The sequence below is a fragment of the Coenobita brevimanus genome, chromosome 63 (genome assembly GCF_032717465.1).
Source record: "Coenobita brevimanus isolate Jiangsu-jjx chromosome 63, ASM3271746v2, whole genome shotgun sequence".
Taxonomy (NCBI): Eukaryota; Metazoa; Arthropoda; class Malacostraca; order Decapoda; family Coenobitidae; genus Coenobita; species Coenobita brevimanus.
The window spans coordinates 37,899,815-37,926,253 of NC_137016.1; the positions used below are offsets into that span (position 1 = coordinate 37,899,815).

The 26,439-nt window shown below is 39.9% G+C and overlaps 1 protein-coding gene across 1 annotated transcript in view; it reads left to right on the forward strand.

The window, feature by feature from the left end:
- The window catches only part of LOC145404333 (sterol O-acyltransferase 1), a 28,417-nt gene extending 3,990 nt beyond the window's left edge, over positions 1-24,427 (forward strand). The window contains exons 2-13 of the mRNA XM_080275853.1: positions 12,171-12,247; positions 13,206-13,375; positions 14,044-14,211; positions 14,493-14,638; positions 15,334-15,461; positions 16,291-16,457; positions 16,964-17,099; positions 17,611-17,748; positions 18,585-18,689; positions 19,206-19,353; positions 23,288-23,424; positions 23,843-24,427. Of these exons, the coding sequence (XP_080131979.1) occupies positions 12,171-12,247; positions 13,206-13,375; positions 14,044-14,211; positions 14,493-14,638; positions 15,334-15,461; positions 16,291-16,457; positions 16,964-17,099; positions 17,611-17,748; positions 18,585-18,689; positions 19,206-19,353; positions 23,288-23,424; positions 23,843-23,908 (1,586 nt within the window). The 3' untranslated portion in view covers positions 23,909-24,427. The remainder of the gene's footprint in view (positions 1-12,170; positions 12,248-13,205; positions 13,376-14,043; positions 14,212-14,492; positions 14,639-15,333; positions 15,462-16,290; positions 16,458-16,963; positions 17,100-17,610; positions 17,749-18,584; positions 18,690-19,205; positions 19,354-23,287; positions 23,425-23,842) is intronic.
- The last annotated feature ends 2,012 nt before the right edge of the window (positions 24,428-26,439 follow it).

Consider the following 26,439-nt stretch of genomic DNA (forward strand, 5'->3'; position numbering starts at 1 on the left):
ATAATAATAATAATAATAATAATAATCGTGTGAAATATTTAAATAAGTATGGTTCAGGTTATGAAGTGTGGGTCTGGAGGAAGTCTCGCTCATTAGCTGCAACATCTGTGGTGAAGTAATATGATGCAGTTCGCGTATGGTATGCTATGTTGCTCTATGACATGCTGTGCTGCGTGATATGGCATGGCGTGGTGTGGTATGGTATGTGATGGTGTGTGGCATGGCACTGTATGGTATTGCGTGGTTTGGTATCGTATGGAAGAGTATAGTAGGGTAGGGCAGGGTATGCAGTGGTGTGCGTTTTGGCATGGTATGGTATAATGTTTAGTATGGTTTGGAATATGGTATGCTATGCTATGCTATGATGTGGTTTGGTATGGTACGATATGGTAGGACATGCACTTGATAAAGGCAAAACTCTGTACAAGACTAAGCTTAGGACACGCTAACCCTTTTTATCCCAACAACAAGATTTTTACTTTCCTTTTCGCTTCTAAAACTTTATTAACAGGAGCACCCTCAGAGCGAAGGAGTTAATGAACGGTATATAAAAAAATCCCCCTGTTCAATAAATCCCTCCTGGGCTGAGTAAAATCGCCTGGAGCGATAATAAACTCAAGATGTTGTCGAGGTGAATGTGTTGGCTAAGATGCAAAGAAGAGATCTGATAATTCTTGGAAGGGAAGCTGCCTGATCTGCCCAGCGCACGCACATACATACATACATACATTCATTCATTCACAGATACATACATTAACACACATACACACACATTCCCACACACACATTCACGCATATATATACACACACACATTCACACATGCATACAGTACATACACACATTCACACATGCATACATATACACATACATATATACAAACACATGCTTCTCCCTCACACACACACACACACACACACACACACACACACACACACACACACATGCATGCATGCATACACACATTCACAAATACATACATATACACATACATATACAGTAAACAAACACATTCTTCTCCCTCTCTCTCTCTCTCTCTCACACACACACACACACACACACACACACACACACACACACACACACACACACACACACACACACACACACACACACACACTCGCTGGTGCAGTGGTAACGCTCTCGCTTGCCAACTGGTGGACGGGAGTTCGCGCCTGGCTCAGGTTGCGAAAAGTTTCGCTGACGAAGTGGGTGGTTACTGTCCCCCTCGAGCAAAGGGACGGGTGTGTGCGTCTGTGAAGGTCACAGCCTTGCCCTTAGATCGGACTATATGAGCTCTCAGCTCCCTTTCGGGAGGGTAAAAAGCTGACGATCACGACCATCAAGTGATCCTGACCGACCCGGTGAATTACACACACACACACACACACACACACACACACACACACACACACACACACACACACACAGACAACCACCTTGTTTACATTTGACAGATCTTGCGTAACGCTCTTCGATCTTAACACCCTTCAATCGGTGACTTACTAACACCAGACGATTTTATTCAAGGGAAGGCTGTAGCCCCTCCAGTACGAAAAACCTATCCTGAGGTAAAGAAAATCGTCCTGAAATAGCAAAGAATAAAAAGGGAAAACATATACTCCTTTCACCTTAACTTGGACCAGATTTTCATCTTTCTGCCGCTTATTTCACGTAGCTCAGTGGCAGAAAAAGACGGTACTGCGGCTCTACATCCTTTCCACAGCACATACTCGTGACTAGCGGCGTATTCTAATGTAGTCTTACACCTTTGCATTCAAGATGGAGAAAAGGCATTTTTAGCGCAGGTTGGAGTAAAAAAAAAAACAATAATAATAATAAACTGATCGTACCATTAAACTAGGCTCTGTGATCTTTTTATTTTTATTTATTTATTTATTTATTTATTTTTGAAGGAACAATCTGGCTGAGCTTATGACCTTTGGTTCTTTCTTCCTTACATAAAAAGAAAAAAATAAGTTTCATATATGTGATACTCGATATACTACGGAAATGGATTGTAAATATCGCACCTTCCCCATATATTTAGTGTTTAAGTTGAGGAAAGTAGCAGATCAGCCTTTTGGGTATCAGCGAAAATTTAATGGATATATTTGTTATTAAATTCGATAATGTATACAAAAGAATTAAAAGAACATTAAGAAGGCGATATAATGTATACAAAAGAACTTGCTGTATACCTATTACTTGCACAGACGTTCCAACATTCTTAAAATTCATTATACTCTTTTTATTTTAACATGGCCTAAAACTGTCATCTCTCCATCTTGAATGCTGGGTTGTAACAATGAATTAGCACTAGAATATGATGCCAGTCACGAAGAGGTGCTGTGGAAAGACTGCAGATCCACAGTATTGTCACATTCTGCCACTGAGCTACGTGAAATAAGCTGCAAAAGGAGAAAACCGTAGGCCAGGTTAAGGTAAAAGGATATTACAGGAGGGAGCTCTACTGAATGAAATCGTCTGCCGTTAATAAAGCTAAATAATGGTAGTGATAAGGTTGATACACATGGCTGCCCTATTAATCACTGTAATCAATAAGCAATACAATAAGCAATACAAATTAATAAGCAATACAAATCAATGTCATTCAAATCCGGGGAGTTAAAGATGCAGACTCACGATGGATGATGGACAGGTGAAGGACACATTAATAGGCCGGAACTCGTCTCACCTCTCTCTCTCTCTCTCACACACACACACACACACACACACAGCATGGAATGAAGCGTCTTTAATACCTCAGTAGTCATGATCATCCCTTCAGCACGTCATATATCCCCTAAACTTCAAAAAATCGTCGAGAGAGAGAGAGAGAGAGAGAGAGAGAGAGAGAGAGAGAGAGAGAGAGATGCCTTGGCAGAATTTAGCCATCATCACAGTAATCAGTTTCACCACAATAATCACCATCACAAACACCATCATCTGTCTTTGGTCGTCATCATCACCATCACCATCGTCATCATCATCGTCATCATCACCACCACAACCACCACCACCACCACCACCACCACCAGCCTGTAGCAGTAATTAACACAGAATAAATGCTCGAAAGTAATTAGCAGATGTGGAAGCCTGAATTAAGAAAAAAAAAAACTATAATTCACAGTATTACCGAAAGGAACACTTGTGGTGAACTATTTCCCTTCATGACGTCTTTTATTTTATTTATTTATTTATTTATTTATTTATTGCTGCTGCCAGATTATAATGCTTTTTCCAGGTATCCTGGAAACCGTACTGCATTTGCTCATTTTCCTTTTTCCTTTTCTTTCTTTCTTCCAAACATTCCTTATTCCTTCTTTTCTTTTTCATTCATTCTTCCAAACACTTTTTGATTGGGTGTCATTCCTTCATTTCTTCAATAATACTCTTCAGAACTTAGTACAATTATTCCTTGGGCTAAGCTTCCTTCTTCTTTATTCTCCTTTCCTTTCTTCCAAAAATTTTCAACCTATTTCATACCTCCGCTTCACCAATTCACTTCACACCCATCACATTTTTCCTTGGGCAAATACCCCAAGATACCTTCTTCATTTTTATGTCCTTTTAAATGATTTTCTGAAATAAGAGGTTAAACCAAGCACAAATATATTCAGTGAAATGTGGCAACGCGATTCCGTACAGTGTATCAACTTTTGCGATGAGGAATGTGAACAATTACGTCTTTGAGTGCTAGAGATTTTTCAGTGGAGATCATCCTGCATTCTCCTGGTGATGTTGTAATTATTCTATTGACATCAAGAGATAAATATCGCAGTGGAGGGGTTAACAGACTTCGTTAATATTATCGGTCAGAGACGTAACTTTTGATTAATTCTTCCAAACGTCAGATGATAAGAGAGAGAGAGAGAGAGAGAGAGAGAGAGAGAGAGAGAGAGAGAGAGAGAGAGAAACTTCAACCATCACCACTGCCTAACCCCTCCTGTTATAGAAAAAGTTGAGAAAATCGTCTCAACAGGAATAAAAATATATATAAGGCCTCGGTGTGAATAGGCTAAAGCACAAGACCAGCAGGCGATGAATGAGGATGTCAGTACTTTTTTTTTTTCGATGTCAAGGTTAAAGGTCAAGGCAACTTGCAGACAGTAAAAAAAAAAAAATGTATACTGTTTTCTTTTTTAATTTAGCTTATTGTTACCTGTCATCTTAAGTGTGTGTGTGTGTGTGTGTGAATTTACTACATGTGTTCATTATTATTACTTAGCAACTCAAGAGATACAGCTGTGTGTGTGTGTGTAATATTCTTAGTAATTAATGTTTATGCATTTACAGTACGATTATCTTTCACCTTCATAATATGTACCCGTATATGAATGGATGTGTACAGAGAGAGAGAGAGAGAAAGGGAGAGAGAGAGAGAGAGCGAGAGAGAGCAACACACACACACCCTATCATCATCAGCAATTACACTCTCTCACAATATCTCACCTCTTGTGCTTCTGTCTGCGAGTTATCTTTCTTCATCACGTGATCCGCATGCCACTGTTACAAGAGGAACATTGATAACGATGTCTGTGCTCTCTCTCTCTGTCTCTCTCTCCAGAATAAAGAAGGTGTCATTGCACTAGGCGTTAACAGTATGGTTCAAACCACGGTTCTCTCTCTCTTTTTCTCTCTCTCGTGATTCAGCAGGTAATCGATGGCTCTAAGTAGTTATAAACCTCAAACATTCTCCCCCCCCCCTCTCTCTCTCTCTCTCTCTCATCCAGTATACATTTGCCTTCAAGGTGAAAATCTGTGTGAATATTGAAGTGTAAAGAAGAGGACCAAACAAAATTAACACCGATAAGTTACTGCTTGAGTGACTTCTCGTAAAACTACACTCCTTTTACTCTGACCTGGCCTAGATTTTCGTTCATTTGCATCCTATCTCACGTAGCTCAGTGGCAGGAAAAGACAACACTACGACGGAACAGAAGAGAGTGATACAGACAGTGAAACAAGTGCTGCTGACAGTGAAACAGAAGATAATGATGATGGTGATGAAGACAGTGAAACATAAGTGCTGCAGACAATGAAGCAAAACAGTGGCAGCAGACAGTGAAACAGAAGATCGTGTTTTGTTGCAGACAGTGACACAAGGGCTGGAGACGGTGACACAAGGGCTTCAGACAGTGAAACAAGGGCCGCTGACAATGAAACAAGTGCCGGAGACAGTGAAACAGGACACAGTGGAAGAAGACAGCGAAACAGGAGATAATGATGATAGTGAAATGGTTTATATTTGGTTATCATATTTCTCGACCACACGGATGCCCTCGCGCTGACCTTCTAACAATGGTGTTGATTAGATCGGGGTAGAGATAGAGATAGATGTGAGTGGTGATAAGATGTGCAAATGATTCTCTCTCCCTCTCTCTCTCTCAAATTATGAAATGTTGCTTTTAAAAAATCACTAAAATCTGATAGTCAGACACAGTGCATGAGAGATAATGTGAAAGAGTGAAGGTGTAATCTGAGAGTGAATGAATGAATGAAGGCTTACAAGTGTGTGTGTGTGTGTGTGTGTGTGTGTGTGTGTGTGTGTGTGTGTGTGTGTGTAATACCATATGCATGTATGTATGCAGTGGCATGTAAGCATTACCTTGTATGTATACCGGTATGTATGTGTTACCAAGTCTGTGTACCTTATGTGTATCAATATATGTGTTTATCAGGATGTGTATATGCATGTTTCACCATGAGTTCATGACTGCATGTGTATGTGCGCGCATGTAGGGTACTGTATGTAGTGCATGTGTGTAGGTAGTGTCACCTTTTCACAACAAACACCAGAAATACCTTCAGCAGATTAACTATGCGTCAGTTACTTGAATATCCGCGCCGTTTTGATCTCGCGTGTGCACTTTGGAGCAGGAGGTCTTGGCGGGTCGAGTGGCCAGTGACGTCATGCGCGGGCGAGTCCCATTTTCTCTTGACAGCGGGTATACCTTTCTATTCTCTTTGACCTTGGTAAATAAAAGTGATTGTGGAAAACCCCGACGCCCATTGTTTAATAGCACGCATGTACCTTATCGTTTATAAATCCCAGTCAGTTCTATCTTACCGCTTGTGGTGCTGGAGCTGCGAGATTGCTTACACCTGATGTGTGAGGTAGGAGTGTCATAGCGTTACGTCAGATTCTCTCTCTCATACACATTTACCTTTTCAGAGGACCTCTCTCTCTCTCTCTCTCTCTCTCACACACACACACACACACACACACACACACAGCATTTAAATCTTGTCCTCTAAGCTCATTTTCCCAATCAACTTCTAAGAAATACTTCTTTAGGTCTTGATAATTTCCCTTTTTATAGTTTAGGCTCTTTTTGTAACTGTCATTGCTGTTTACTATGTCATATGCTATCCTGAAGTTATAATTTAGTACTGCATGATCGCTTTTGCCGAGTGGAGGGTGATATATTAAACTGTCAATATCATTTTCTTGCCTAGTAAATATTAGATCTAGCACTGAAGGTTCATCAAGTCCTCTTTTTCTGGTGGTTTCCCTCACATGTTGCGTTAGGAAGAACTCTTGTACGAGATCCAGGAGCTTTTGGTCCCAACAGCTTTCTTGGCTAATTATATCTAGAGTATTCCAATTTATATTTGTATTGAAATCCCCAGTTAGTATAATTCTTTCTGATTTCTCTTCCATTTTATGTAGTAATGATCTTAAACTCTGAATTGTACTCTCTGCCAGGTCCTGATATTCATCTCTTTCCCATGTGTTTGATCTGGGTGGCATGTACAATTTGGCTACAATTACTTTACCTTCAGATGTGTTGATCTCTACTGCAATCAGTTCTACTTGTGATGGTATATCTAGTTTTATTTCATTGACTTTTAGATTTTTCTTAGTTAATATTATAATTCCTCCTCCTTTTTTTAAATTTCTGTCTCTTCTCCATATATTGTATTCCTATAAGTTTAGTATGTCATTGGATATCCTTGGTGTTAATTTTGTTTCAGTTAGGCATATTATTTGTGGTTCATTTTCTCTGACATAATCATTCATCTCTAGTAATTTGGATACCATTCCATCCACATTTGAGTACATCAACTTTATCATCTTGTTTATATACTTGTCATGACATGGTTTACTACCTTCCTCCTTTTTATTCCATCCTGTTTGTGTACCACTTTCGTACCTGCAATCCTATTACTTTGAAAAAAAATTTCTTCTTCTCCTCTTCTGATCTTCCCTCATTATTTGTTTTTGCTTCCTCCCTTTTCTCTTTCAATAATTCCAGTTCCTCTTGTGTTAGGCATCTTTTTATCCATACATTTTTGAACTCCTCTTTTTCCATAAGATTCTTTGCATTTTTTAGTATCTCTTCCACAGTGTTTACACTCTGGAAAGTCACCTTTAGAGGTCTTGTCTTGCTTTTCTCATATTTCCCTAACCTTTTGTGTTCCTCTATGTCTTTACTACAGATTTCCTCTGATACTTCCTTCAGTAAGCTCATTACATTTGCCATCTCCTTTTTGTCTCTTGTGATCTTGTTTTTTACTTCTTCCTCTTCTATATCAGTGATTACTATAGATTTGTTTATATCTACTGAATCTCTGACTAACTTTGGATTGTTTTGGATTATACTTTTCACTTCCTTTTTAATGCATTTTTCCTCCACCCTTGCTTCTAAGTCTTTCTTTACTTTCACCATTTCAGCATACGTGGTTTCCACATCATTTTTGTAGCTTTGCACAGCTTCATTCACCTGTGTTATCTTCTCAATATCACTGCTCTGGTCAATAAGACTGCTTACTTGCCTAATTGTCTCTGTGTCATTTTTTAACTCTTCCATAACTACCTGATATTTGGAAAAAAGCAAATATTGTCCCCTTATTCAAGAAAGGAAATAGACAAAATCCACTCAACTACCGACCAGTATCACTGACCAGTGTTGTAAGCAAGGTATTAGAAAAGCTTATAAGAAAAGCTTGGGTAAATCATCTAGAAGAACACAGTATGATAACAGAAAGACAGTTTGGTTTCAGAAACGGAAAATTATGTGTTACTAATCTGTTGAGCTACTATGACAGAGTAACAAACACAATACAGGAAAGGGAAGGATGGGTGGACAGTATCTATTTAGATTTCAAGAAAGCTTTTGACACAGTACCACACCAAACACTTTTATGGAAACTGTACCATCAAGGAGGAATTCGAGGCAAACTGTTTTGTTGGATGCAAGACTTTCTCATAAAAAGAGAAATGAGAACAGTACTAAGAGGAAACTACTCATCATGGAAAGAAGTGACTAGTGGAGTACCACAGGGTTCAGTGCTGGCACCAATCATGTTTTTAGTGTATATAAATGATATAAACAGTAACACTGAAAATGAGAGCTATCTGAATATGTTTGCAGATGATGCAAAAATACAAAGGAGAATTACTAACACAGACTCTTGTAAAGAGCTACAAGAAGAATTAAATAAACTTCATGAATGGAGTAGTACATGGCAAATGGAATTCAGTGTGGACAAGTGTCATGTAATCAAGTTTGGTAAAAGTGGAAAAAGACCTGATTGGGATTATAAGTTAGGAAATAAAACCCTATACACATCAGAAAGAGAGAAAGACCTAGGTGTGATCATCAATAACAGACTATCTCCAGCTGACCACATCAGCGAGAAGGTACGGAACATGTACAGTATACACTGCTTGCAAATATGAGAATAGCATTCACATACATAAATGAAGACATGCTAAGACGGATAATAACATCATTCATTTGACCAACCCTGGAATATGCATCAGTAGTCTGGAGTCCTCATCTCAAAAAGCACATAGACAAGATTGAAAAAGTTCAAAGGGCGGCTACAAGATGGATACTAAGCTTAAGGGGCCTAAGCTACGAAGAAAGACTAAATAAACTGAATCTACCAACACAACAGGAGCGAAGGAAAAGAGGTGACATGTTAATGCTATATAAGTGCATATCAGGGAAGGAGAAAATAGACATAAATGATTACTTAACACATGGAGAAGCATCAGCAAGAGGACACTGCAAAAAACTGCATAAGAAGAGAGGTGATAAAGACGTAAGGAAATTCAGTTTCCCAAACAAAGCAATTGATCAATGGAATGCACTACCGAATGAAATAGTGTGTGCCAAAACAATTCACAAATTTAAGGATATGTACGATAAATATGGTTTAAGACACGGGACAGTACGAGCTTGACTCATTCCTGTAAAGATACAATTAGGTAAGAACACACACACACTTTAACTTTTCAAAGAAGGACATCTAGGGCTAAAGGCATGAGAAAATACCTTCCTTTAAAGTTACACACTGATGACAATTTTTTTTTTTATACAAGTCGACTTCAACTCAGGATAACATACAGGACTGATTTAGGTCAAGTTATTAAATACCTCAGAACTACGTGGCCTTCAATTTCATTCTAACACAAAGCAGTTACATCCGGCTCAGGACGGATATCTGGCTACGGAATGGGTGAGATGTGTTAGTGGGGGAAACCGAGATGAGTTTTCCTAAAAGATCCTATTCAATTTTCATGACGATCTTCCATCATGGTGCATTATTATAGGGAATCGTATCTCTGGTTGTATTAGTCTACATTAATATTCACTAGGGTGCTAAAGTGGGGCGCCTTCACGTGGTGGCACCGATATTGCTGGGCGATGAAGCTACTCGGTTATACAAACGTTCAACTCCCTCTCTATCCACCATATAAGGACGGTGGACTGCAGGAAGACGGAAACTTCAGCCTGCAGTGCACTGGGTTCACGTTCCGATAAACCTAGGGTTGCTCTTTCGCACTTAACATGACCCAGATTTTCGGCCTTTTGTTTATTTCACGTTGCTCAGTGGCAAAAACTCACAATGCTGCGGTTCTACATACTTTTCCATGGCGCTTATTTTTGGGTAGCATCATATTCTAGCGTTACTCTATTACACCTCTGGATTCAAGATGGAGATATGGCAATTTTAAGCCACATATAGTAAAAAGAGTATAGCAGTGAAGAAAGTGAAAACACTCTTATTACGCATTACTCTGTCTTCTGTCATATCATTGATTCAGATATCACAGTGTTCAGCATAAATAACAAAGAAATCGATATTAACCAGTATTTTAAAAAAATGAATCGCTACGGCAGAGGTGTTAGGGAGCTTCCATAAACGACGAGAAGACGGACCTCTCTATCTTACTCCAGGTTTGAAAATCTCTCCAAAACCATGTAAAATCGTCCGGTAATAAGCAATAATGATTGTAAGATACGTTAATGGAGCAAAGGGGTTAAGGTTACGATGGTTTGTTGATACCTGCCCAGATAAGGTGAGATGAAGGGTTAAAAAAATCACCTTCACATCAGCTTATCTCGTGGATGTGGATTAGCATTTAATTTCCTGGGGTGATAGTGACGGAAGCTTATCAAGGGTTGAAGGGTTCAAATGCTTGGTGAGTCAAAAAGTTCGCTTACTATAGTCGGTTTTCATCTGGCGGAGCTGGGCCACAGCGCGAATACCAAATCGTGGTGGCTTGAAATTCGATTAGCCTTACTTATGAGGTACAGTAGGTACGAATCTCCTTGGTTGCTATTCAAATCCCTTCCTCCAGTCTGATCGCACCTGACCATCAACTGAGCTGAAAGGAGGCTGGGATCTTTGTCACGTTAGGGCAAACGCGCTACTCTCATCCCACTCAAGGCATGCCCGACACTTTCCATCCTAATGCATTATATCAAAGAACATCGCCTAAAGCTAAGCAACATACTCGTACTAAGTCTCTCATTTTGGGAATATTAGACAGATTATTAAAGTGAGAAGCAGAGGAGGTGAAATAAGAGGCGACCCCATTGTACTGTACTCGTATGTCTTCGTTTTGTAGGGAAGGCTAGGAAAAAGAGGGCAGACTCTCCCCATGCCTCTTATTCTTCCTGCAGAAACAAATGCAGCTTACGACTGAGAACTGTGTGTGGTGGGGGGGGGGGGGGCACTCTCATTACATATTCAAAATCAGATACCGCTTATGTTGCAGCATCTAATCTAATCAGATCCAGATTACCTACCCCAACTAGACTCATCCTCACTCTAAACATAACCTATATTTTTACTGTTTCTCTCGACAACAGGCTGTATCTATAAACTCATCTAAGCTTAATCTGTGTATAAGACTGTATATATGTCTGTCTTCTCTCATCTTGGGTATCAAACTCTACACAATCAGGGTAAATTTAAAGTGAGAATACTGTTTACAAAAAACAGTATGACCTATGATAACTATTATTGTTATGGACATTTGGTCATTATGAATATTGCTCAGGGTGCCTTAAAAAAGCACTTTCAATGGGCTTACTTTAGATGATCCAGCCTAACCAAACATAACTTATCCCATCCAAACCTAACTCAGTTCAACTCTGTTCATTACCACTCGGCTCTGCCTAACTCAACTGTACCTGAACCCGTCCAACCCATCTTAATATAGCTTCATTCTTTCCAGTTGAACTCATCTCGAAATCAGTCTCATATTACCCCATCCAGCTTAACCCAACATCCCAGCACATCATACACATCCCATCTAGCCCATCTCCACCCATTCCCACTCAATCCAACCCAGTACAATGCAGTGCCACGCAACCTCCACCTGACCCAACCAAATCCAACCCAACATCACTCAAACCCCATCTAACCCATCCCACTCATCCCAATTCAGTGCCAAGTCATCAACACCACCAAGCCCAATTCACCCCTACCCAGCTCTGCCTATCCCAACTCCACAACTGCACACACCCTAAACAAACCCTAGCCAATACCTAACCCATCCCAAGAAAGTTAGTTTTAGCCTGACCATCACCATAATCATCCATACCTTTTTTCCATCTATGGATAGTATGAAGCTGGGTCCAAAAAGCAAGGAAAGAGAAAACACAATACAGGGAGAACTTATTCCCACTGAAATTGGCCACAGACTTATTCTCTCCCTATTTCACTGTGCCCCCAGAACACAAGCTCCCACTCAAAGGCATGACCTACTGCATGTGTTTCTTTGACATTTTTCTTTTTAGACACACTTCACATGACCAATCAAGCAGACTCAATCCATGTACAGTCCCATTAAATCTATGTTACGTGCTCTGCTGTACGCAGTTCATTCAACTACCATAACTCAAGCTTTCTTCTTTCCATGCAGTGAGTGAGGTTCAGGCCTCCAACAGTGACGGAGAGGAACAGGTGCTACACAATATATACCTACGTGAGAGGCTCAAGGTTAGTGCCAACACCTTGCTGGATTTACATATACCTGTAGTCCTCTTTTTGCTAGCCAATTTCATAATAAAAGAAGTTAGTCACTGATTTTTTTTTTTTTTTTTTTTTTTTAATGATATACAGTAATCAGTTTTCTGTAAATACTGTACCAGGTGGGCTGTAATATGGAAATAATTTTATCTATGCTATCAATATATGTATGCAATATACCCCCCCAGTTCACAGGGGTTAAGTTCTAAAGCCCTACAAATTCCAAACCCTACACACACTCCTGACAAACCTAAATTTACTACAGAGCCGTTTGCAGTCATTGCATTACACTCAACATAAAACAACCTAAAAACTCTTTTCTTTCTCTAAAACACCATACACAGATGTTAAAACATAAGAACAGTATTCCTATAAAGTACATACAAAATTGCAATACAAAATTAATAGTATTGTAATACAATATATGTGTACAGTAAAACTAGAATGGATAATGATTGTGTACTCGCCATTTCAAATATTGTAGTACAAGCAGCAGCAAAAACTCATGTGGCACAAATTCCCATTCATTTTAAGGCACAGATGAAAAACACAGACTGTAAACCCACAAATAGTCAAAACCACAAAATCTGAGTATATGCTACTGAAAAAATAATGGAAACTTACTGTTACTACAACACTGCATGCATCTAATGATGAAAGTCATTTGTGCTGAAGAGGAACACCTTCATGCAGTGACACTGATATGACAGGGTGGTTTTGATGCCTATTTATATGAAAATCCCTCCCCTCCCCTCAATATTTCCTGAAAGAAGGATGTTGGACAGCAGGACAAGGAGAGCTTCAGCCTGCAGTCCATCAGGGTCACATTCAGATGAGCCTAGGGCCACAATAAAAACGACAATCATATCCACCCCAAAAAATGAAAAGATTTGCTGTACTTACCTCTGAAGTGGTCTTTATCCCCCAGGAGCTGCACAAAATGATGGAGTATGATATTGGGTCTGTGGTGGAAAGGCGTCTGTCAGCCTTCCAGGATGAGCACCTCCCTGTAGCCGGGTGTTTGGTGGCAGGCAACTCCTCTGCTGCATCCTCCTTCACCGCTGCACTCACTCGCTCACACAGCATCCACAGCAAAGGGTGTGGCACAACACACTAATGCTTGCTTGTCCTGGGAACAAATGTAGCCAAGTCATTCACCTATAGGACACTACTCCTCCTTGGTCCTGGAAATAGCTGTGGCTAAATCATTAACCCACAACATCCATAGCAGATATTAACGAACAACATCCATAGCAAAGTGTGTGACATGTGACACTAATAATCCCTTTAGCCTGGAAACAGACTTGGGTAAATCATGAAATGTACAAGGTATTTCTACAGAACACTGATGAAAAATTAGATAATAATTATAGTTAGAACACTTGAATAGCAAGAATCTAATGAAAGCTAAGCTAACTTGGCTACCCATTATGTACAGCACACACTTAACTCTTTTTCCTGCTTCTGTTCATGCAATTGTCTTGATTCCTTATGCTTAAACTACTATGTCTGACAACAGCACGTGGCAAGAATCAAAGCAAATAATAAAATACATACATGCAGCTTTCTCCTTTTTTATACAGGTTTTTCTCATACAGCAAAATTTGTATGCTGTTATGAAGTTTGTTCCTAACTAAAAACAGTTAGTCCAGGAATGAATAATAAAATGCATGATTCATCAATAACAAAGGTATCAGAAGTCATTTACTGTAAATATATGGTACAATTCCTGCCCAAACTTAATTACGTTCAGTGTTGTTTTACAGAATGAAGAAATCTGGAGAGTTGCCCAAGCGAGAGTTTGTGCCTCGGCCGTCACTACTGAAGGAGCTACTGACAGTTAACCACATAGAAAGCATCTACAACATCTTTGTGGCCATCCTTGTCCTTCTATTCTGCAACAAGGTGTTAGAGGAGACAGTCCAAACTGGCAGGTTGGTCTCATACATGTAATGTTTTTAGTGCTGAATTGCTTTACAGTAGGCAAAATCCCCCTTTCTTTATGCAGAAAAAATTTATCCAGACAACTGGTGATGTAAATTTGGGGAAACAGAGAAAGCAGCTTCAGAGACAGCAATTAAAGTAAAACCTAAATACAGTAGTCAGTTTTCCTGTGATTGCATGAAAAAAAATAAAAATAAAAAGCAACATGTAATGAGAACTTACTCTATTATGTTTATCATAGTCTTTTCATTTCCTGCTTCTCTCCTTGTAGCCCCAACCTAGACCTGTCACTGATTGCATGGGCATTTGGTGGGCTGGATCGTGTGATCGTCATCTGGGTGTGTATGTTCACTAGCACATCCGTCTTGGTCTACCTCTGCTTCCACCACTGGGCTCACCACAGACACACACTCCCAGGTAGCAAATCACACTGGTGGTAGAAATCAGTACAATATCAGTTAACTCTCTCAGTCTGATGACATACTCTTTCATTCACTCATGCTATCTCCAGACAGTTATATTAATCTCAGAGGGGACTTTTTGAACAAGAGGAGTTAGATACAGTCTTCCTAAACTCCTTCAATACACAAACCCTTTTCTAAGTTGAACAGAATTGTCTGATGATAGTAATATTCAGCTAGAAAGAATGCCACCCTGATTCAAGTGGTGAAACCAAGTGAATCACATATCATGTGAAAGTAAGTAGACAAAACAACCACATGTACTTTATATAATTTTACAATTGGATTGATCATTTGGAGTATTTATGATGTAGTGGTGAAAAAACTGATTTAAATATTTAGACATATTTTAGGCATCAGACCCTTTTACTACTCAGGCATATTTACGGTTTATTTTTGGTTTGGTTTTTTACAATATTACCCATTCTGCCAATATTGTTGTGGTTTTTCTAATGACCCACATTGTGCTTTAGGCGATACTTGTCCCTCAAGACATAACAGGCTTCCTTCTTGTTACTTCCCTATATCTCTTACATTCTGAATTACAGATTTGTAAAAAAATAAATAAATAAATAAATAAATGCATCTTACAGCAAAGGACTGTTATGCTTCTTTTTTGCCTTTCCTTGTCATGACGACCATACCATCCAGTGGCATATGACGTGACTGCGGGTGTGATGTACTTGGTGTATCTTTGCCTCTTTCTCTTTCTGCCCATGAGAAGTGTCCTCCATTATGAACTCCCTCCTGCTTCGTCCATCATCGTTTTAGCTGAACAGGTAAGGGATGCTGAAGCTGTTGACTGATATCCAACTAAATAAATAAACAAATGAATAAATATATATAAATAAAAATCTTGTTTAAGTCTTCCCAGCATGGGAAAACTGACTTGCAATGAAATGAGTTGAGCATGTTGCTAATACTGACTGCAGCTTTGACAAGAGCCTCTATCTATCTATCTACTGCCAGACACCTTATATAGTCTTGTAAGGGGTGACCACAAACAAATTACCTACATGTCACCGTGTCCCCTGCCATTTCACTATCCTGCTCCCAACTCACACCCCCCTCTCTCATATACCTCTCCACTCCATCCCTCCATCTCATCCTTAGCCTCCCCCTCCCTCTCCACTTCACTCACGTACACTCTCCTCATCAGTCTCTCACTCTCCATCCTCTCCACATGACCAAACCACCTCAGTGTATTTCCCCTAATGCTTCCTATCACATCCACATCCACACCACAACATTCCATCACTTCCTCATTTGTCAGTCTATCTCTGCATGTGACTCCACATGCTCCTCTCAGATAACTCATTTCCACTGCTCTCCCCTGACTTGTGTCCCTTCAACAAGGTCCAAGCTTCACTTCCATACATTAGAGCTATCACAATACTGTCATGCAGCAACTTTTTCTTTTCCATGCTTACTTTGACAAAAGTGCCAAAATGTATTAGATTTATGTATTATACATCATGTAACAGTAAAGGGTTTTCTAACCTCAGGCTGAAGGAGCACAATACGTATATACTGTACCTTCCTATCAAATAATATCATACTTAATTCACATTGTCAAGCTCTCAGACCCATTCCTATTCTTCCCCACAGGTTCGGATGTTCATGAAGACTTGGGCATTTGTACGTAGCAACCTTCCCCGAGCTCGGGCATACAAGAAAGATGACGACACTGAAGATGACATCCTGTGCCCAGATTTTTCCCACTACCTGTTCTTCCTGTTTGCCCCCACACTGGTGTACAGAGACAAATATCCAAGGTATTGGGAGCAGATACTGAGGAATATAATCAGTTTGTTTTACCTAATGGAACTGGGCCATTCCGACAAATAAAATACTTAATATGTTATGGTTGCATGAAATTTGTTGGGCCATAGGCATGAATCTTCTTAGTTATTTGCCAAAACAGCCCTCCAATCTGACTAAGCCATCAGCTGATATAAAAAGAGATTTGGGATCTTCTTCATGTTGGCAGAATGCAGCATAGTACAGAAAACAAACTGTATCTACAGAACTGGAATGTCTTCTACTTAAGAGTATGTGTTGAAGACTGCGCTAGCTACAGTAAATTTTAAAAATGAATGAAAGCCAGACTTAGGTTTGTATCAATGGAACAGAAGTGAATATAATTTTTCTTGCTTAACAGCTTGTAGTAACTATTATAAAGAAAGACTTTTGTCTAGTAACTATTATAAAGAAAGCCTTTTGTGCACTGAACTATTATAATGTCGACTCTTGCTAAAAACTCACACTACTCTCCTTTCAGGAATGAAACATGTGATTGGCAGAAGGTTATCAACGACCTTGGTCATGTTGTTGGCTGTCTTTTCTACACGCACTTCCTCTTTGCCCGCTTCTGTGTCCCTGTCTTCCAGAAGTTTGGTCGGGAGTCCTTCACTGGGGTAAGGTCAAGAGTGAAGTAGTAGTAGTTGTAGCTCCAGGTTCATCTTCAATGTGAACCCAGTGAACTGCAGGCTGAAGCTGCCCTCTTTCTGCAATTCACCATCATCCTTTTTCCACGGAACAGGGGGGTAGCTGTGGGACTTCTTTATAGTCTGGCAAGTCTGCTACCCAATTACATCAGTGCCACCACATGAAGGCATCCCTCTTCAAAACCTAGTCAAGAGGGAAGTACTATACCAGATAAACAGACTGGAATTAATATACTACTGTCCAACAAGTTTTCAAATCATTTGGTGCATAATATGTCAGGAATGTGTTCCAGAATATCACAACTTTTTCATGTTTGGTGCATTAAATTAGGGAAACTGGCAGATCAGCTTTATACAGCAGGTTGCAATGGAAATATAATAAGTGTAAGCAATTTTTCTGTTATCTACTGTGAACTTAATAGAAGAGAAAAACATAATATGGTTTTTTGTATTCAGTCCCTTTACCAAAACAATTTTTCAGACGAACCTGTTGGTGGCAGTGTTCTCGTGTATGTTTCCTGGGTCGCTGGTGCTGCTCTGTGGGTTCTTTGCCATCCTACATGCCTGGCTCAACGCATTTGCTGAGATGCTGCGGTTTGCTGACAGGATGTTCTATAAAGTGAGAATATACTGTAAAACATGTTCCCTGGATCAGTTTCATTGTCTGCCAACAGTATCACAGTACAGCATAGGACTGTATCAGTCATATGACACCATGCTTCCTATGCTTCCTCTTGAGGAAGCATGGTGTCATTTTGAAGTATGGTAGTGAATAGTGGACATCCCTGCTTAACACACAGTCTTCTGAAACAGTACTGAAATACTGTTATGGAATGGTTTGTGATGCTGTTAAGTGATAAGTGAGGATATTTCAAGGCTGCATGGATACATATACAGACTCATGCAAACAGGATGCCTAGCAGTGTATTCAGTTTATTAGGTATTTGGCAGTGTTGGAAGATGGAGACTGCCTGTGGTTGAAAAAACAGAATACAGTATTGCAAGCAAGAGGCAAACTGAATAAAGGTGTAAAACAAACACACGTGAACATAATGGTATGAAGATATTGACTGTACTCTTCCATGAGGGTCCTAAGATGGAGTAAAGCATAGTACTGATGATCAAGATAATAATCAGTATGTTACGTACAGTCCTCATTGCATTAGTGAATGTATTGTACCTTTTATATTAGTATGCACAGAATTCTGATACATAAGTTCAAGACAAAATACAGGTAGTTCCTACCTACATTTCAAAAATATATTTCTGGTAGTGTAAAAGTTCCTACAGGTACTTCAGTTATCCTATACTTAAAAAAAAAAATATATATATATATATATATATATATATATAGTATGCTTCAGCCAAAGGACAACCACATATGAGCCATAAAAAAAAAAAAAAAAAAAAAGTAATCAGTGATATACTGTATTGTACTCACAAATATTACTGCAGGACTGGTGGAATTCTACTTCCTATGCCCGTTTCTACCGCACGTGGAACTGTGTGGTGCATGATTGGCTGTATGAATATGTCTACAGGGATGTGGTCAACTGGCAGGTAAGTCTTTTGTGCCTCAGTTACATTTTCAAAACTTATTTTTAATCCACGGGTTAACAACAACTACACTGCTTGTTTCACCTATGAAGCTACCTTTCCTTCCCTGTAAACTTGGTCCACCCACAGTGGCAGCAGAGTTTGATGTATGTATGTCCCAGAAGGCTGTATCACCTTTCCTTCATTGCAACTTGGATTCACCCACAGCTGCAGCAGGGCGTGGCTTGTGAGATAAAGGATGATATTATCTTTCCTCCTGTCTGTCCTCCCACACTGTCATCAGGGGTGAAACAACATATAATTTGATTCACTTAAGAGTATGTCACAGAAGTTTAAGAGTATCAGTACTACAGCACATCAGTAGCTCTAAAGATATTACTTGAGACTTTATGCAGAAGACAGCAAGAGGGAGGAGTGCTATAAGGAAAACTCATCTGACTCATGCTATATGACAAATGGACAGAAAACTTAAAATTATGTTGCCTTTCCTCCCGTGTAACCTACTGGGTATCTTCACAGCGGCGCCAGGGTGCAGGGTGTGCACGTCTGAGATGTGTGCCCATGCTAGTGGTGTTCCTGATCTCCTCTGTGGTCCACGAGTACATCCTTGCCTTCGCATTCCGATTCTTCTACCCTGTCCTTCTGGTCATGTTTGGTGGCTTTGGTGGTAAGCGGCATAGTTGTTGTTCACATATCTCTGCCTTTCTTTGCTCACTCTGAGAGAGTTCCATCTCAGTTATCTTTTCATTGTGGACTGGGAATATTTCATTCACCCGTTCAGCTGAGAAACTTGTTTAATTTTGATCGGGCCATCTCCTGACAATTTTCTTCAGTTAGGAAGGAGTTCTCAGACTGGAAGCATTAAATACTGTATAGCCATAATAAGCCTCATCATTATGAAAGGTCTTTTGTACTGAATAAAATCGTCTGTATACCATACAGAACTGTTTTTCATTAAAGTAGTACTGTACATCATCATTATCATCCTGTAGATAGATTTGTTCATAATATACATTATCCATACAGTACTGGCCACTAGTCATCATTCTAATTACACTATAGTTTTCCTAACTACATTGTACTTGAATTGGCTCTCAGTGTTCTTTATACATACAGTACTATCTCAATCAAATATTGGCTGACATTTCCCTAATGGCTGTGGTGGTGGAAGGTGCTATATGAAATATTTTCATGCTGTAAGAATATGAAGCACAACAAGAGTATGACAAGGGATGCTCACTGACTTTGAGGAGGGAATGAGAAATATGGGAGAGGACACAATGCTGGCAGAGAACTGATGATAAACATTTCCTTGTGATAGTGTGTATAGAATATTGATGTTAATTACCCCTGGGGGTAGGGGGGGTTTCAAGAATACTCCCCCAGTATCCCTGCTTGTCGTAAAAGGCGACTAAAAGGGTTGGCGGAGGGTTAGTGCCCCTCCCCGGAAAACAACTAACTAAAAAAACAAACAAGAAGCCTCGGACATGGACTGACCAAACGATGACGACCCAGGACCGGACAAAGGACTTGGTAATGAGTACATGGAATGTAAGAGGAGCGAATGATGAGGTGAAAGAGAGAGAGATTGTCCAGGTGCTTGAGGGTGCGAAAGTGGATGTATGTGGAATAACTGAAACAAAATGGAGAGGAGAAAGTGTGAGAGAATGGGAGTATGGATGGGGTATATGTGCAGGAGTAGATGAGAATGAGAGGGCAAAGGAAGGAGTGTGTATAGTTGTGAGTAGAAGATGAAAGAAGAGCATAAGACAGTATGGATCAGTTGGGTCAAGGATTGTGTGGGTAAAGTTGAAAGTTGGAATACAAATGTGGGCGATTGTGTGTGTGTATGCGCCAACGCAAGATCATGCTAGACGAGTGAGAGAAGAGTTCTGGACAAATGTGGAAGTGTGCATGGAAAAGTTTGGAAGGAATGAGAGAGTGTTTTTGATTGGTGATATGAATGGTAAAGTTGGTAATGTGAAGGTGGATGGAATAGTTGGTGAGTGGGGTGTGCCTGCCGAGATAGATGAGAATGGGAGTGCGTTAGTGGACATTTGTGCTGGGAGGGGGTTGGTGATAGCCAATACCCTCTTCAGGCATAAAATGATCCACAGGTATACATGGCGAGTGATGAGAAGGGTGGGTGGTGAACTGAATGAAAGGAAGGCAATGATTGATTATGTGTGTGTGGATGAAAGGATGCGAAGATGTGTAAAGGATGCAAGAGTGTATAGAGGTTGGGGGAGTGGACTTTCTGACCACTACTTGGTGGTGGCCAGAATTAGGATGCAAGTGAGATGGAGGAATAGAAGAAGGGAAAGACGAGAGGAAGGAGTAGTTGCAAGGAGAGTGGAAAGGTTACAAGAGGATGAGAAAAAGGCAGAGTATAAGAGAGAAGTGGAGGAATGATTGGGCAAATATGAATTGGAGCAGATGGGAGACGTGGAAGGTGTGTGTATAATATTTACAGAAGAAATATGTGCAGCATGTGATGTGGTGTGTGGAAGGAAGAGAAGACGGAGGGGGGTGCAAGGAACAGCGTGGTAGACTGAAGAGGTGAAACAGGCTGTGGCACAAAAGAAGAAAGCATACAATGAATGGATGAGAAATAGGGGCGTGGAAGAAGTTGAGAGGCGGAAGAGAGAGTTATATGTGGAAAGGAAGAGAGAGGTGAAAAGATTAGTAAGAGAGAGTAAGAAGAGAGTGGATGAGGAATTTGGAAGGAATTTGAGTGTAAAGTGGAGGGACTGTAAGAAAATGTTCTGGAGAGAAGTGAAAAGAGTAAGACAGGGTGGAAGTGAAGTTAGCAGGGGAGTGAAAGATAAAAATGGTAGATTACTAGTGGAGAAGGGAGAAAAAGTGAGCAGATGGAGAGAACACTTTAAGGAATTGTTGAACATAGAGGATGGAAGTAATGCGAGTATAAGTGGCTGGGGAATGGCTGGGAGAAGGAGGGAGGTGAGAAGACAGGAAGAAATCAGTAGGATAGAAGTTGTGGAAGCAATGAAGAAAGTTAAATCGGGGAAAGCCCCAGGAATTGATGGAGTGTGTGGTGAAATGCTGAAGCATGGGGGAGAGATAGTAGTAGAATGGATGTGGAAGATGTGCAGATTGGCCTGGGAGGAAGGTAGAGTCCCGGAGGATTGGAAGTCAGGTATAATTATTCCCTTGTACAAAGGAAAAGGGGAAAAAGAAGTGTGTGGTAATCATAGGGGCATTTGTCTTCTTAGTATAATAGGAAAAGTGTATGGTAGGATACTTATAGACAGAGTTAGAGAAAGAACAGAGAAATTAGTTGGAGAAGAACAGGGAGGCTTTAGGAAGGGAAGAGGTTGTGTAGATCAGATATTCATTCTTAGATCTTTAGTGGAAAAGTTTCTAGAGAAGGGAAAGAAGTTGTATGCGGCTTTCATGGATTTGGAGAAAGCATATGACAGGGTGGATAGACAAGGATTGTGGAAAGTGTTAAGAATATATGGATTAGATGGGAAGTTGTTGAATGCTGTGAAGAGTATGTACGATGGTGTGAAGGCTGCAGTGCGTGTGGATGGTGAACTAAGTGAATTTTTCCCTTTGAAAGTTGGTTTGAAACAGGGATGTGTCATGTCTCCATGGTTGTTCAATCTGTACATGGATGGGGTAATAAAAGAGGTACAAGGTAGGGTAGTGGATGTTGGAGTGGCCCTGGTGAGAGAGGATAGTGTTTGGAAACTCCCTGTACTGTTGTTTGCAGGATACTGTGTTGTTGAGTGAAGACGAAGGGGAGCTGCAAGGCTTGGTGGATGAGTTTGAGAAAGTGTGTAAGAAACGGAACCTAAAGGTGAATGTAGGGAAGAGTAAAGTGATGGTCTTTGAGAGAGGTGAAGTTAGTGAATGTACAGCGAGGTTAGATGGTAAGGAATTGGAAAATGTGAGTACGTTTAAGTATCTGGGGAGTGTGATGAGTAAGGATGGAGGTTTGGAGGGTGAAGTGCTTGAAAGGGTACAGCAGGGAAGAAAGGTTGCTGGTTCTTTGAAAGCAGTGATAAGAAACAGGGAAGTGAGCATGGAAGTGAAAAAGTTACTACATGACAGTATTGTGATACCAACTCTAACGTACGGAAGTGAAGCTTGGACATTGTTGGAAGGACACAAGTCAAGAGTGAGAGCAGTGGAAATGAGTTATTTAAGAGGAGCCTGTGGAGTCACATGGAGAGACAGGCTGACGAATGAGGATATAAAGGAGCACTGTGGTGTGGATGTGGATGTGATAGGAAGCGTTATGAGGAACACACTGAGGTGGTTTGGCCATGTGGAGAGGATGGAGGGTGAAAGACTGACGAAGAGAGTGTATGTGAGTGAGGTGGAGGGGGGAAGAGGGAGGGGGAGGCCGAGGATGAGATGGAGGGATGGGGTGGAGAGGTATATGAGAGAGGGGGGTGTGAGTTGGGAGCAGGGCAGTGAAATGGCGGGGGACAGGATGACTTGGAGGCGATTTGTTTGTGGCCACCCCAAACGGGATTGAGGCTTCTGGCAATAGATAGATAGATAGAATAACTCTTATTCTCTGCCTTCAATGGATCTTTTCTCAACTACCTCAATATGTCCCACCCCTACAGTGGCGTTCATGTTCGTCAACAGTAAAGCTCGGCAGTTTAACATCTTCCTGTGGGTGACTCTTATATTCGGCACTGGCATCCTCATGTGTCTCTACAGTATGGAGTGGTATGCTCGGATCAACTGCCCACCAGTCTATGTGAGTGATTTTAGAACATTGTTGGATGTTTTAATACACTATGTATTCAAACATTCAAGCTTTCTTGGACATCTGTATTACAATTTACTGTTGATATCAACTGCTGAAGTATACAACACTGACATTTTCTATACTGAACTATACTGTATACAGCTGGAATACTTCATTTTTAATACAGATTCAGTACTTGCATGGGACTGATGTATATGCTTGTTGACAGAACTGATAATAAAAACATCATCATCATCATCATCTGGACCTCCATTCCCACCCTAGAGCAGGGTGAGGAAACTGATTATAAAAACAAATTTTTATAGATGTGAGACTTGTAGTTGAGGGATTACCATACATAAATCTTACTTTGTCAAGATGTATACTGTATTCTGAGAATTGGCTGAATAATCTCATCTCTTTCCAGAATGGCTTCTGGGATTATGTGGTGCCTAGAAGTTTGGTGTGTGAGTTCTCATCTGATTCTGAGTGAGATGAGTGCAGCACTAGACAACTCACAACACCAAGAATCTTTCACAACATATCATCTGCCTTAAAAAAAAAAAAAAAAAAAAAAAAAAAAAAAAAAAAAGGTATGAAATAACAGAAACAAAACATAATTCAAAACCAAAACATAATGAATCATAAATTTGCATCACCAACAGCTTCCCACTACATATCATCATCCTGTAAAATAAGTAAACAATACATTGTAAACAACAAAAACTTTTGAGATAAAAGAAACACAACAATTCAGTACTGAAACGTAGAGAATAATGCTAAACTTTGCCTTGTACAGACATAACAGAAAATTTTTAGGAATTTATCATAACCTAAACTTATCAACACAGTAATAACCGAGCTATATTAAACATCTGAGGCTGAGAACAGTACAGCAGATCCATTATTTATGAAGCTGGTTAATGCACATGAGGGTTGGATAAATGTAAGAATTAATCCTCATTTAAGTAAATATCCATTAATCTTCCTAGCCTTGTATTAACCCCCTGAAGCTGGGTGACATATTTTCATTTTGTTCTTGCTGCCACAAAATGATTTTATTCTACAAAAGAAAGGCCTGTTATACTGATATCTAACTACAAGTACTCATTTTGAAAATAAAATCCCATCTGGAAATATCTATAATAGAATGAAAAGGGCATCCTGTGGCTCAGTGGGTTAATTAAATGTCAAAGAAATATAAAGAACCATGTTGTTATGTCATGAATAACTATATAGGTGTTGTCAAACTTAGAACCTGCAGAAAAATACTGTGACATATGAGGGGCCAATCATATAGTGTTCCTGATGCCTTACTCCCCAATGGGAGCTATTAGTACAGTACAGGTGTGTTGAGTCTATAACAGACATATTTCATTGCTATATTGTATGCTGTGTATACATACATACACCACTTCATTTGAGTGAAGTGTTGTCCCATGAAGTCCCATTAACATAGTGTGCCTTATAAACTGTGAACAGTAAGACCAGCAAACATATACATGGCTTAGACCATGAGGACAGTCCAGTTGATCCCAATAATCTTTGTATTTTTCCTAATTTTCATTTTTAGTTTTCATATCTTCCATCCTTTCATGCTCATTCTGGGTGTTCAGTATGAAAGATGGATATCAGATGCTGACAGAACTACCAAACTATGTACTACATATGATAAGCATTTGGTCTCTATTCAGAATATTGTTCGTCATGACCAGCACCAGACTCACTCAGAATCAGTACCAGTTGTGCCTGGCCATAAGAATGCAGCATGAATTTTCAGACATAGGGTTGCCAATTTTGCAGTTTTATAGCTAAAGCTGTGATCAGAGGTTTTAGCCTTTAGTATTATTCTGACTCCTTTTGGGAGCAAGTTTTGTAATATTTGTGAATCTGGAAAAGGCAACCTAGGGTCAATTTTTCTCGTGCACTGTGCAAACCACACGTTGTGGACTCTAAGTTTTGATTAAAAGGGACACAGCCATACCCCCATTTTCATAGTCTTGCTATTAAACAATAGTAAGATTATATGAATTCACTGAATGCATGGGAAATTATAAGCTGCTGAAAACTAGAATATCAACTGCAATTAGATACTTCAGACCAATGCATGAGTGACTGAGATTATTTCCACACAGATGCTGAAGAAGACAAACTAGTTACCACATACAAAAAACTGTGTGCACAAGTTATCTCTTCCTGCTGTATGTGATGCAGTATTTGGCATGGCCTATATTTTGGGTCAGTGCCTAGTACTATATGCCAGCCAGTCTCCCATTCTTCATGCAAAAAATTTCTTTCTTCATTTTTTCCCTCATGCTTCACTCCTTAAAATGAAAACATGGTAATGCAGTACATGTAAGGGTTAGTTTTAAGCAACTGGCAATGTTGATTGTAGTGTAACTGTACAGTTAGGCTCTTCCAAAGCAAAGTAGTTTGTTCAGTAACAATTTGGTTGAAGAAATGTATAGTTGAGGCAACTCAATTACCTGTACAGTTGACATTTTTTAAAGCAATATATGAAAGGAATCCTTTCCGTGGGTAAGTGAAGACCATGAATAAGTATTATGTGTTGCATATCAATGGATGATGTATTTTTGTATACTTGTACATACTTGTACACTGCAGTTTGGAAAGCAGCCATCAGGTGCAAGAAGGCTAACCCGTGTAAGCATGGAAAACTGCCTTACAAGATGAATGTTTATACTGTACTGTAATGTAGTACTAATGTTGTGGGGCATATTTTAGATTACTCTTCAGTGATGCATACTTGGGAAGATTAAGACAATGGTACATAAATATATACAGTACAGTATAAGTTATGGCAAGGAACTGGGGGAACCGAGGGAAGAGTAATCAAAGCTGGGTTCAGAGAGGTTGGAATACGAGTCCATTTTCTGGCAAAGAACTGTGAGTAGTTGACAGTAACGTATAGCAAGTGTTGAGGATTAGGACAGTGGTGGGCAGTTAGGAATATAGAGTAGCTACCGGGTGGGATGTGAAGAGGATAATCAGCAGCTGGATATT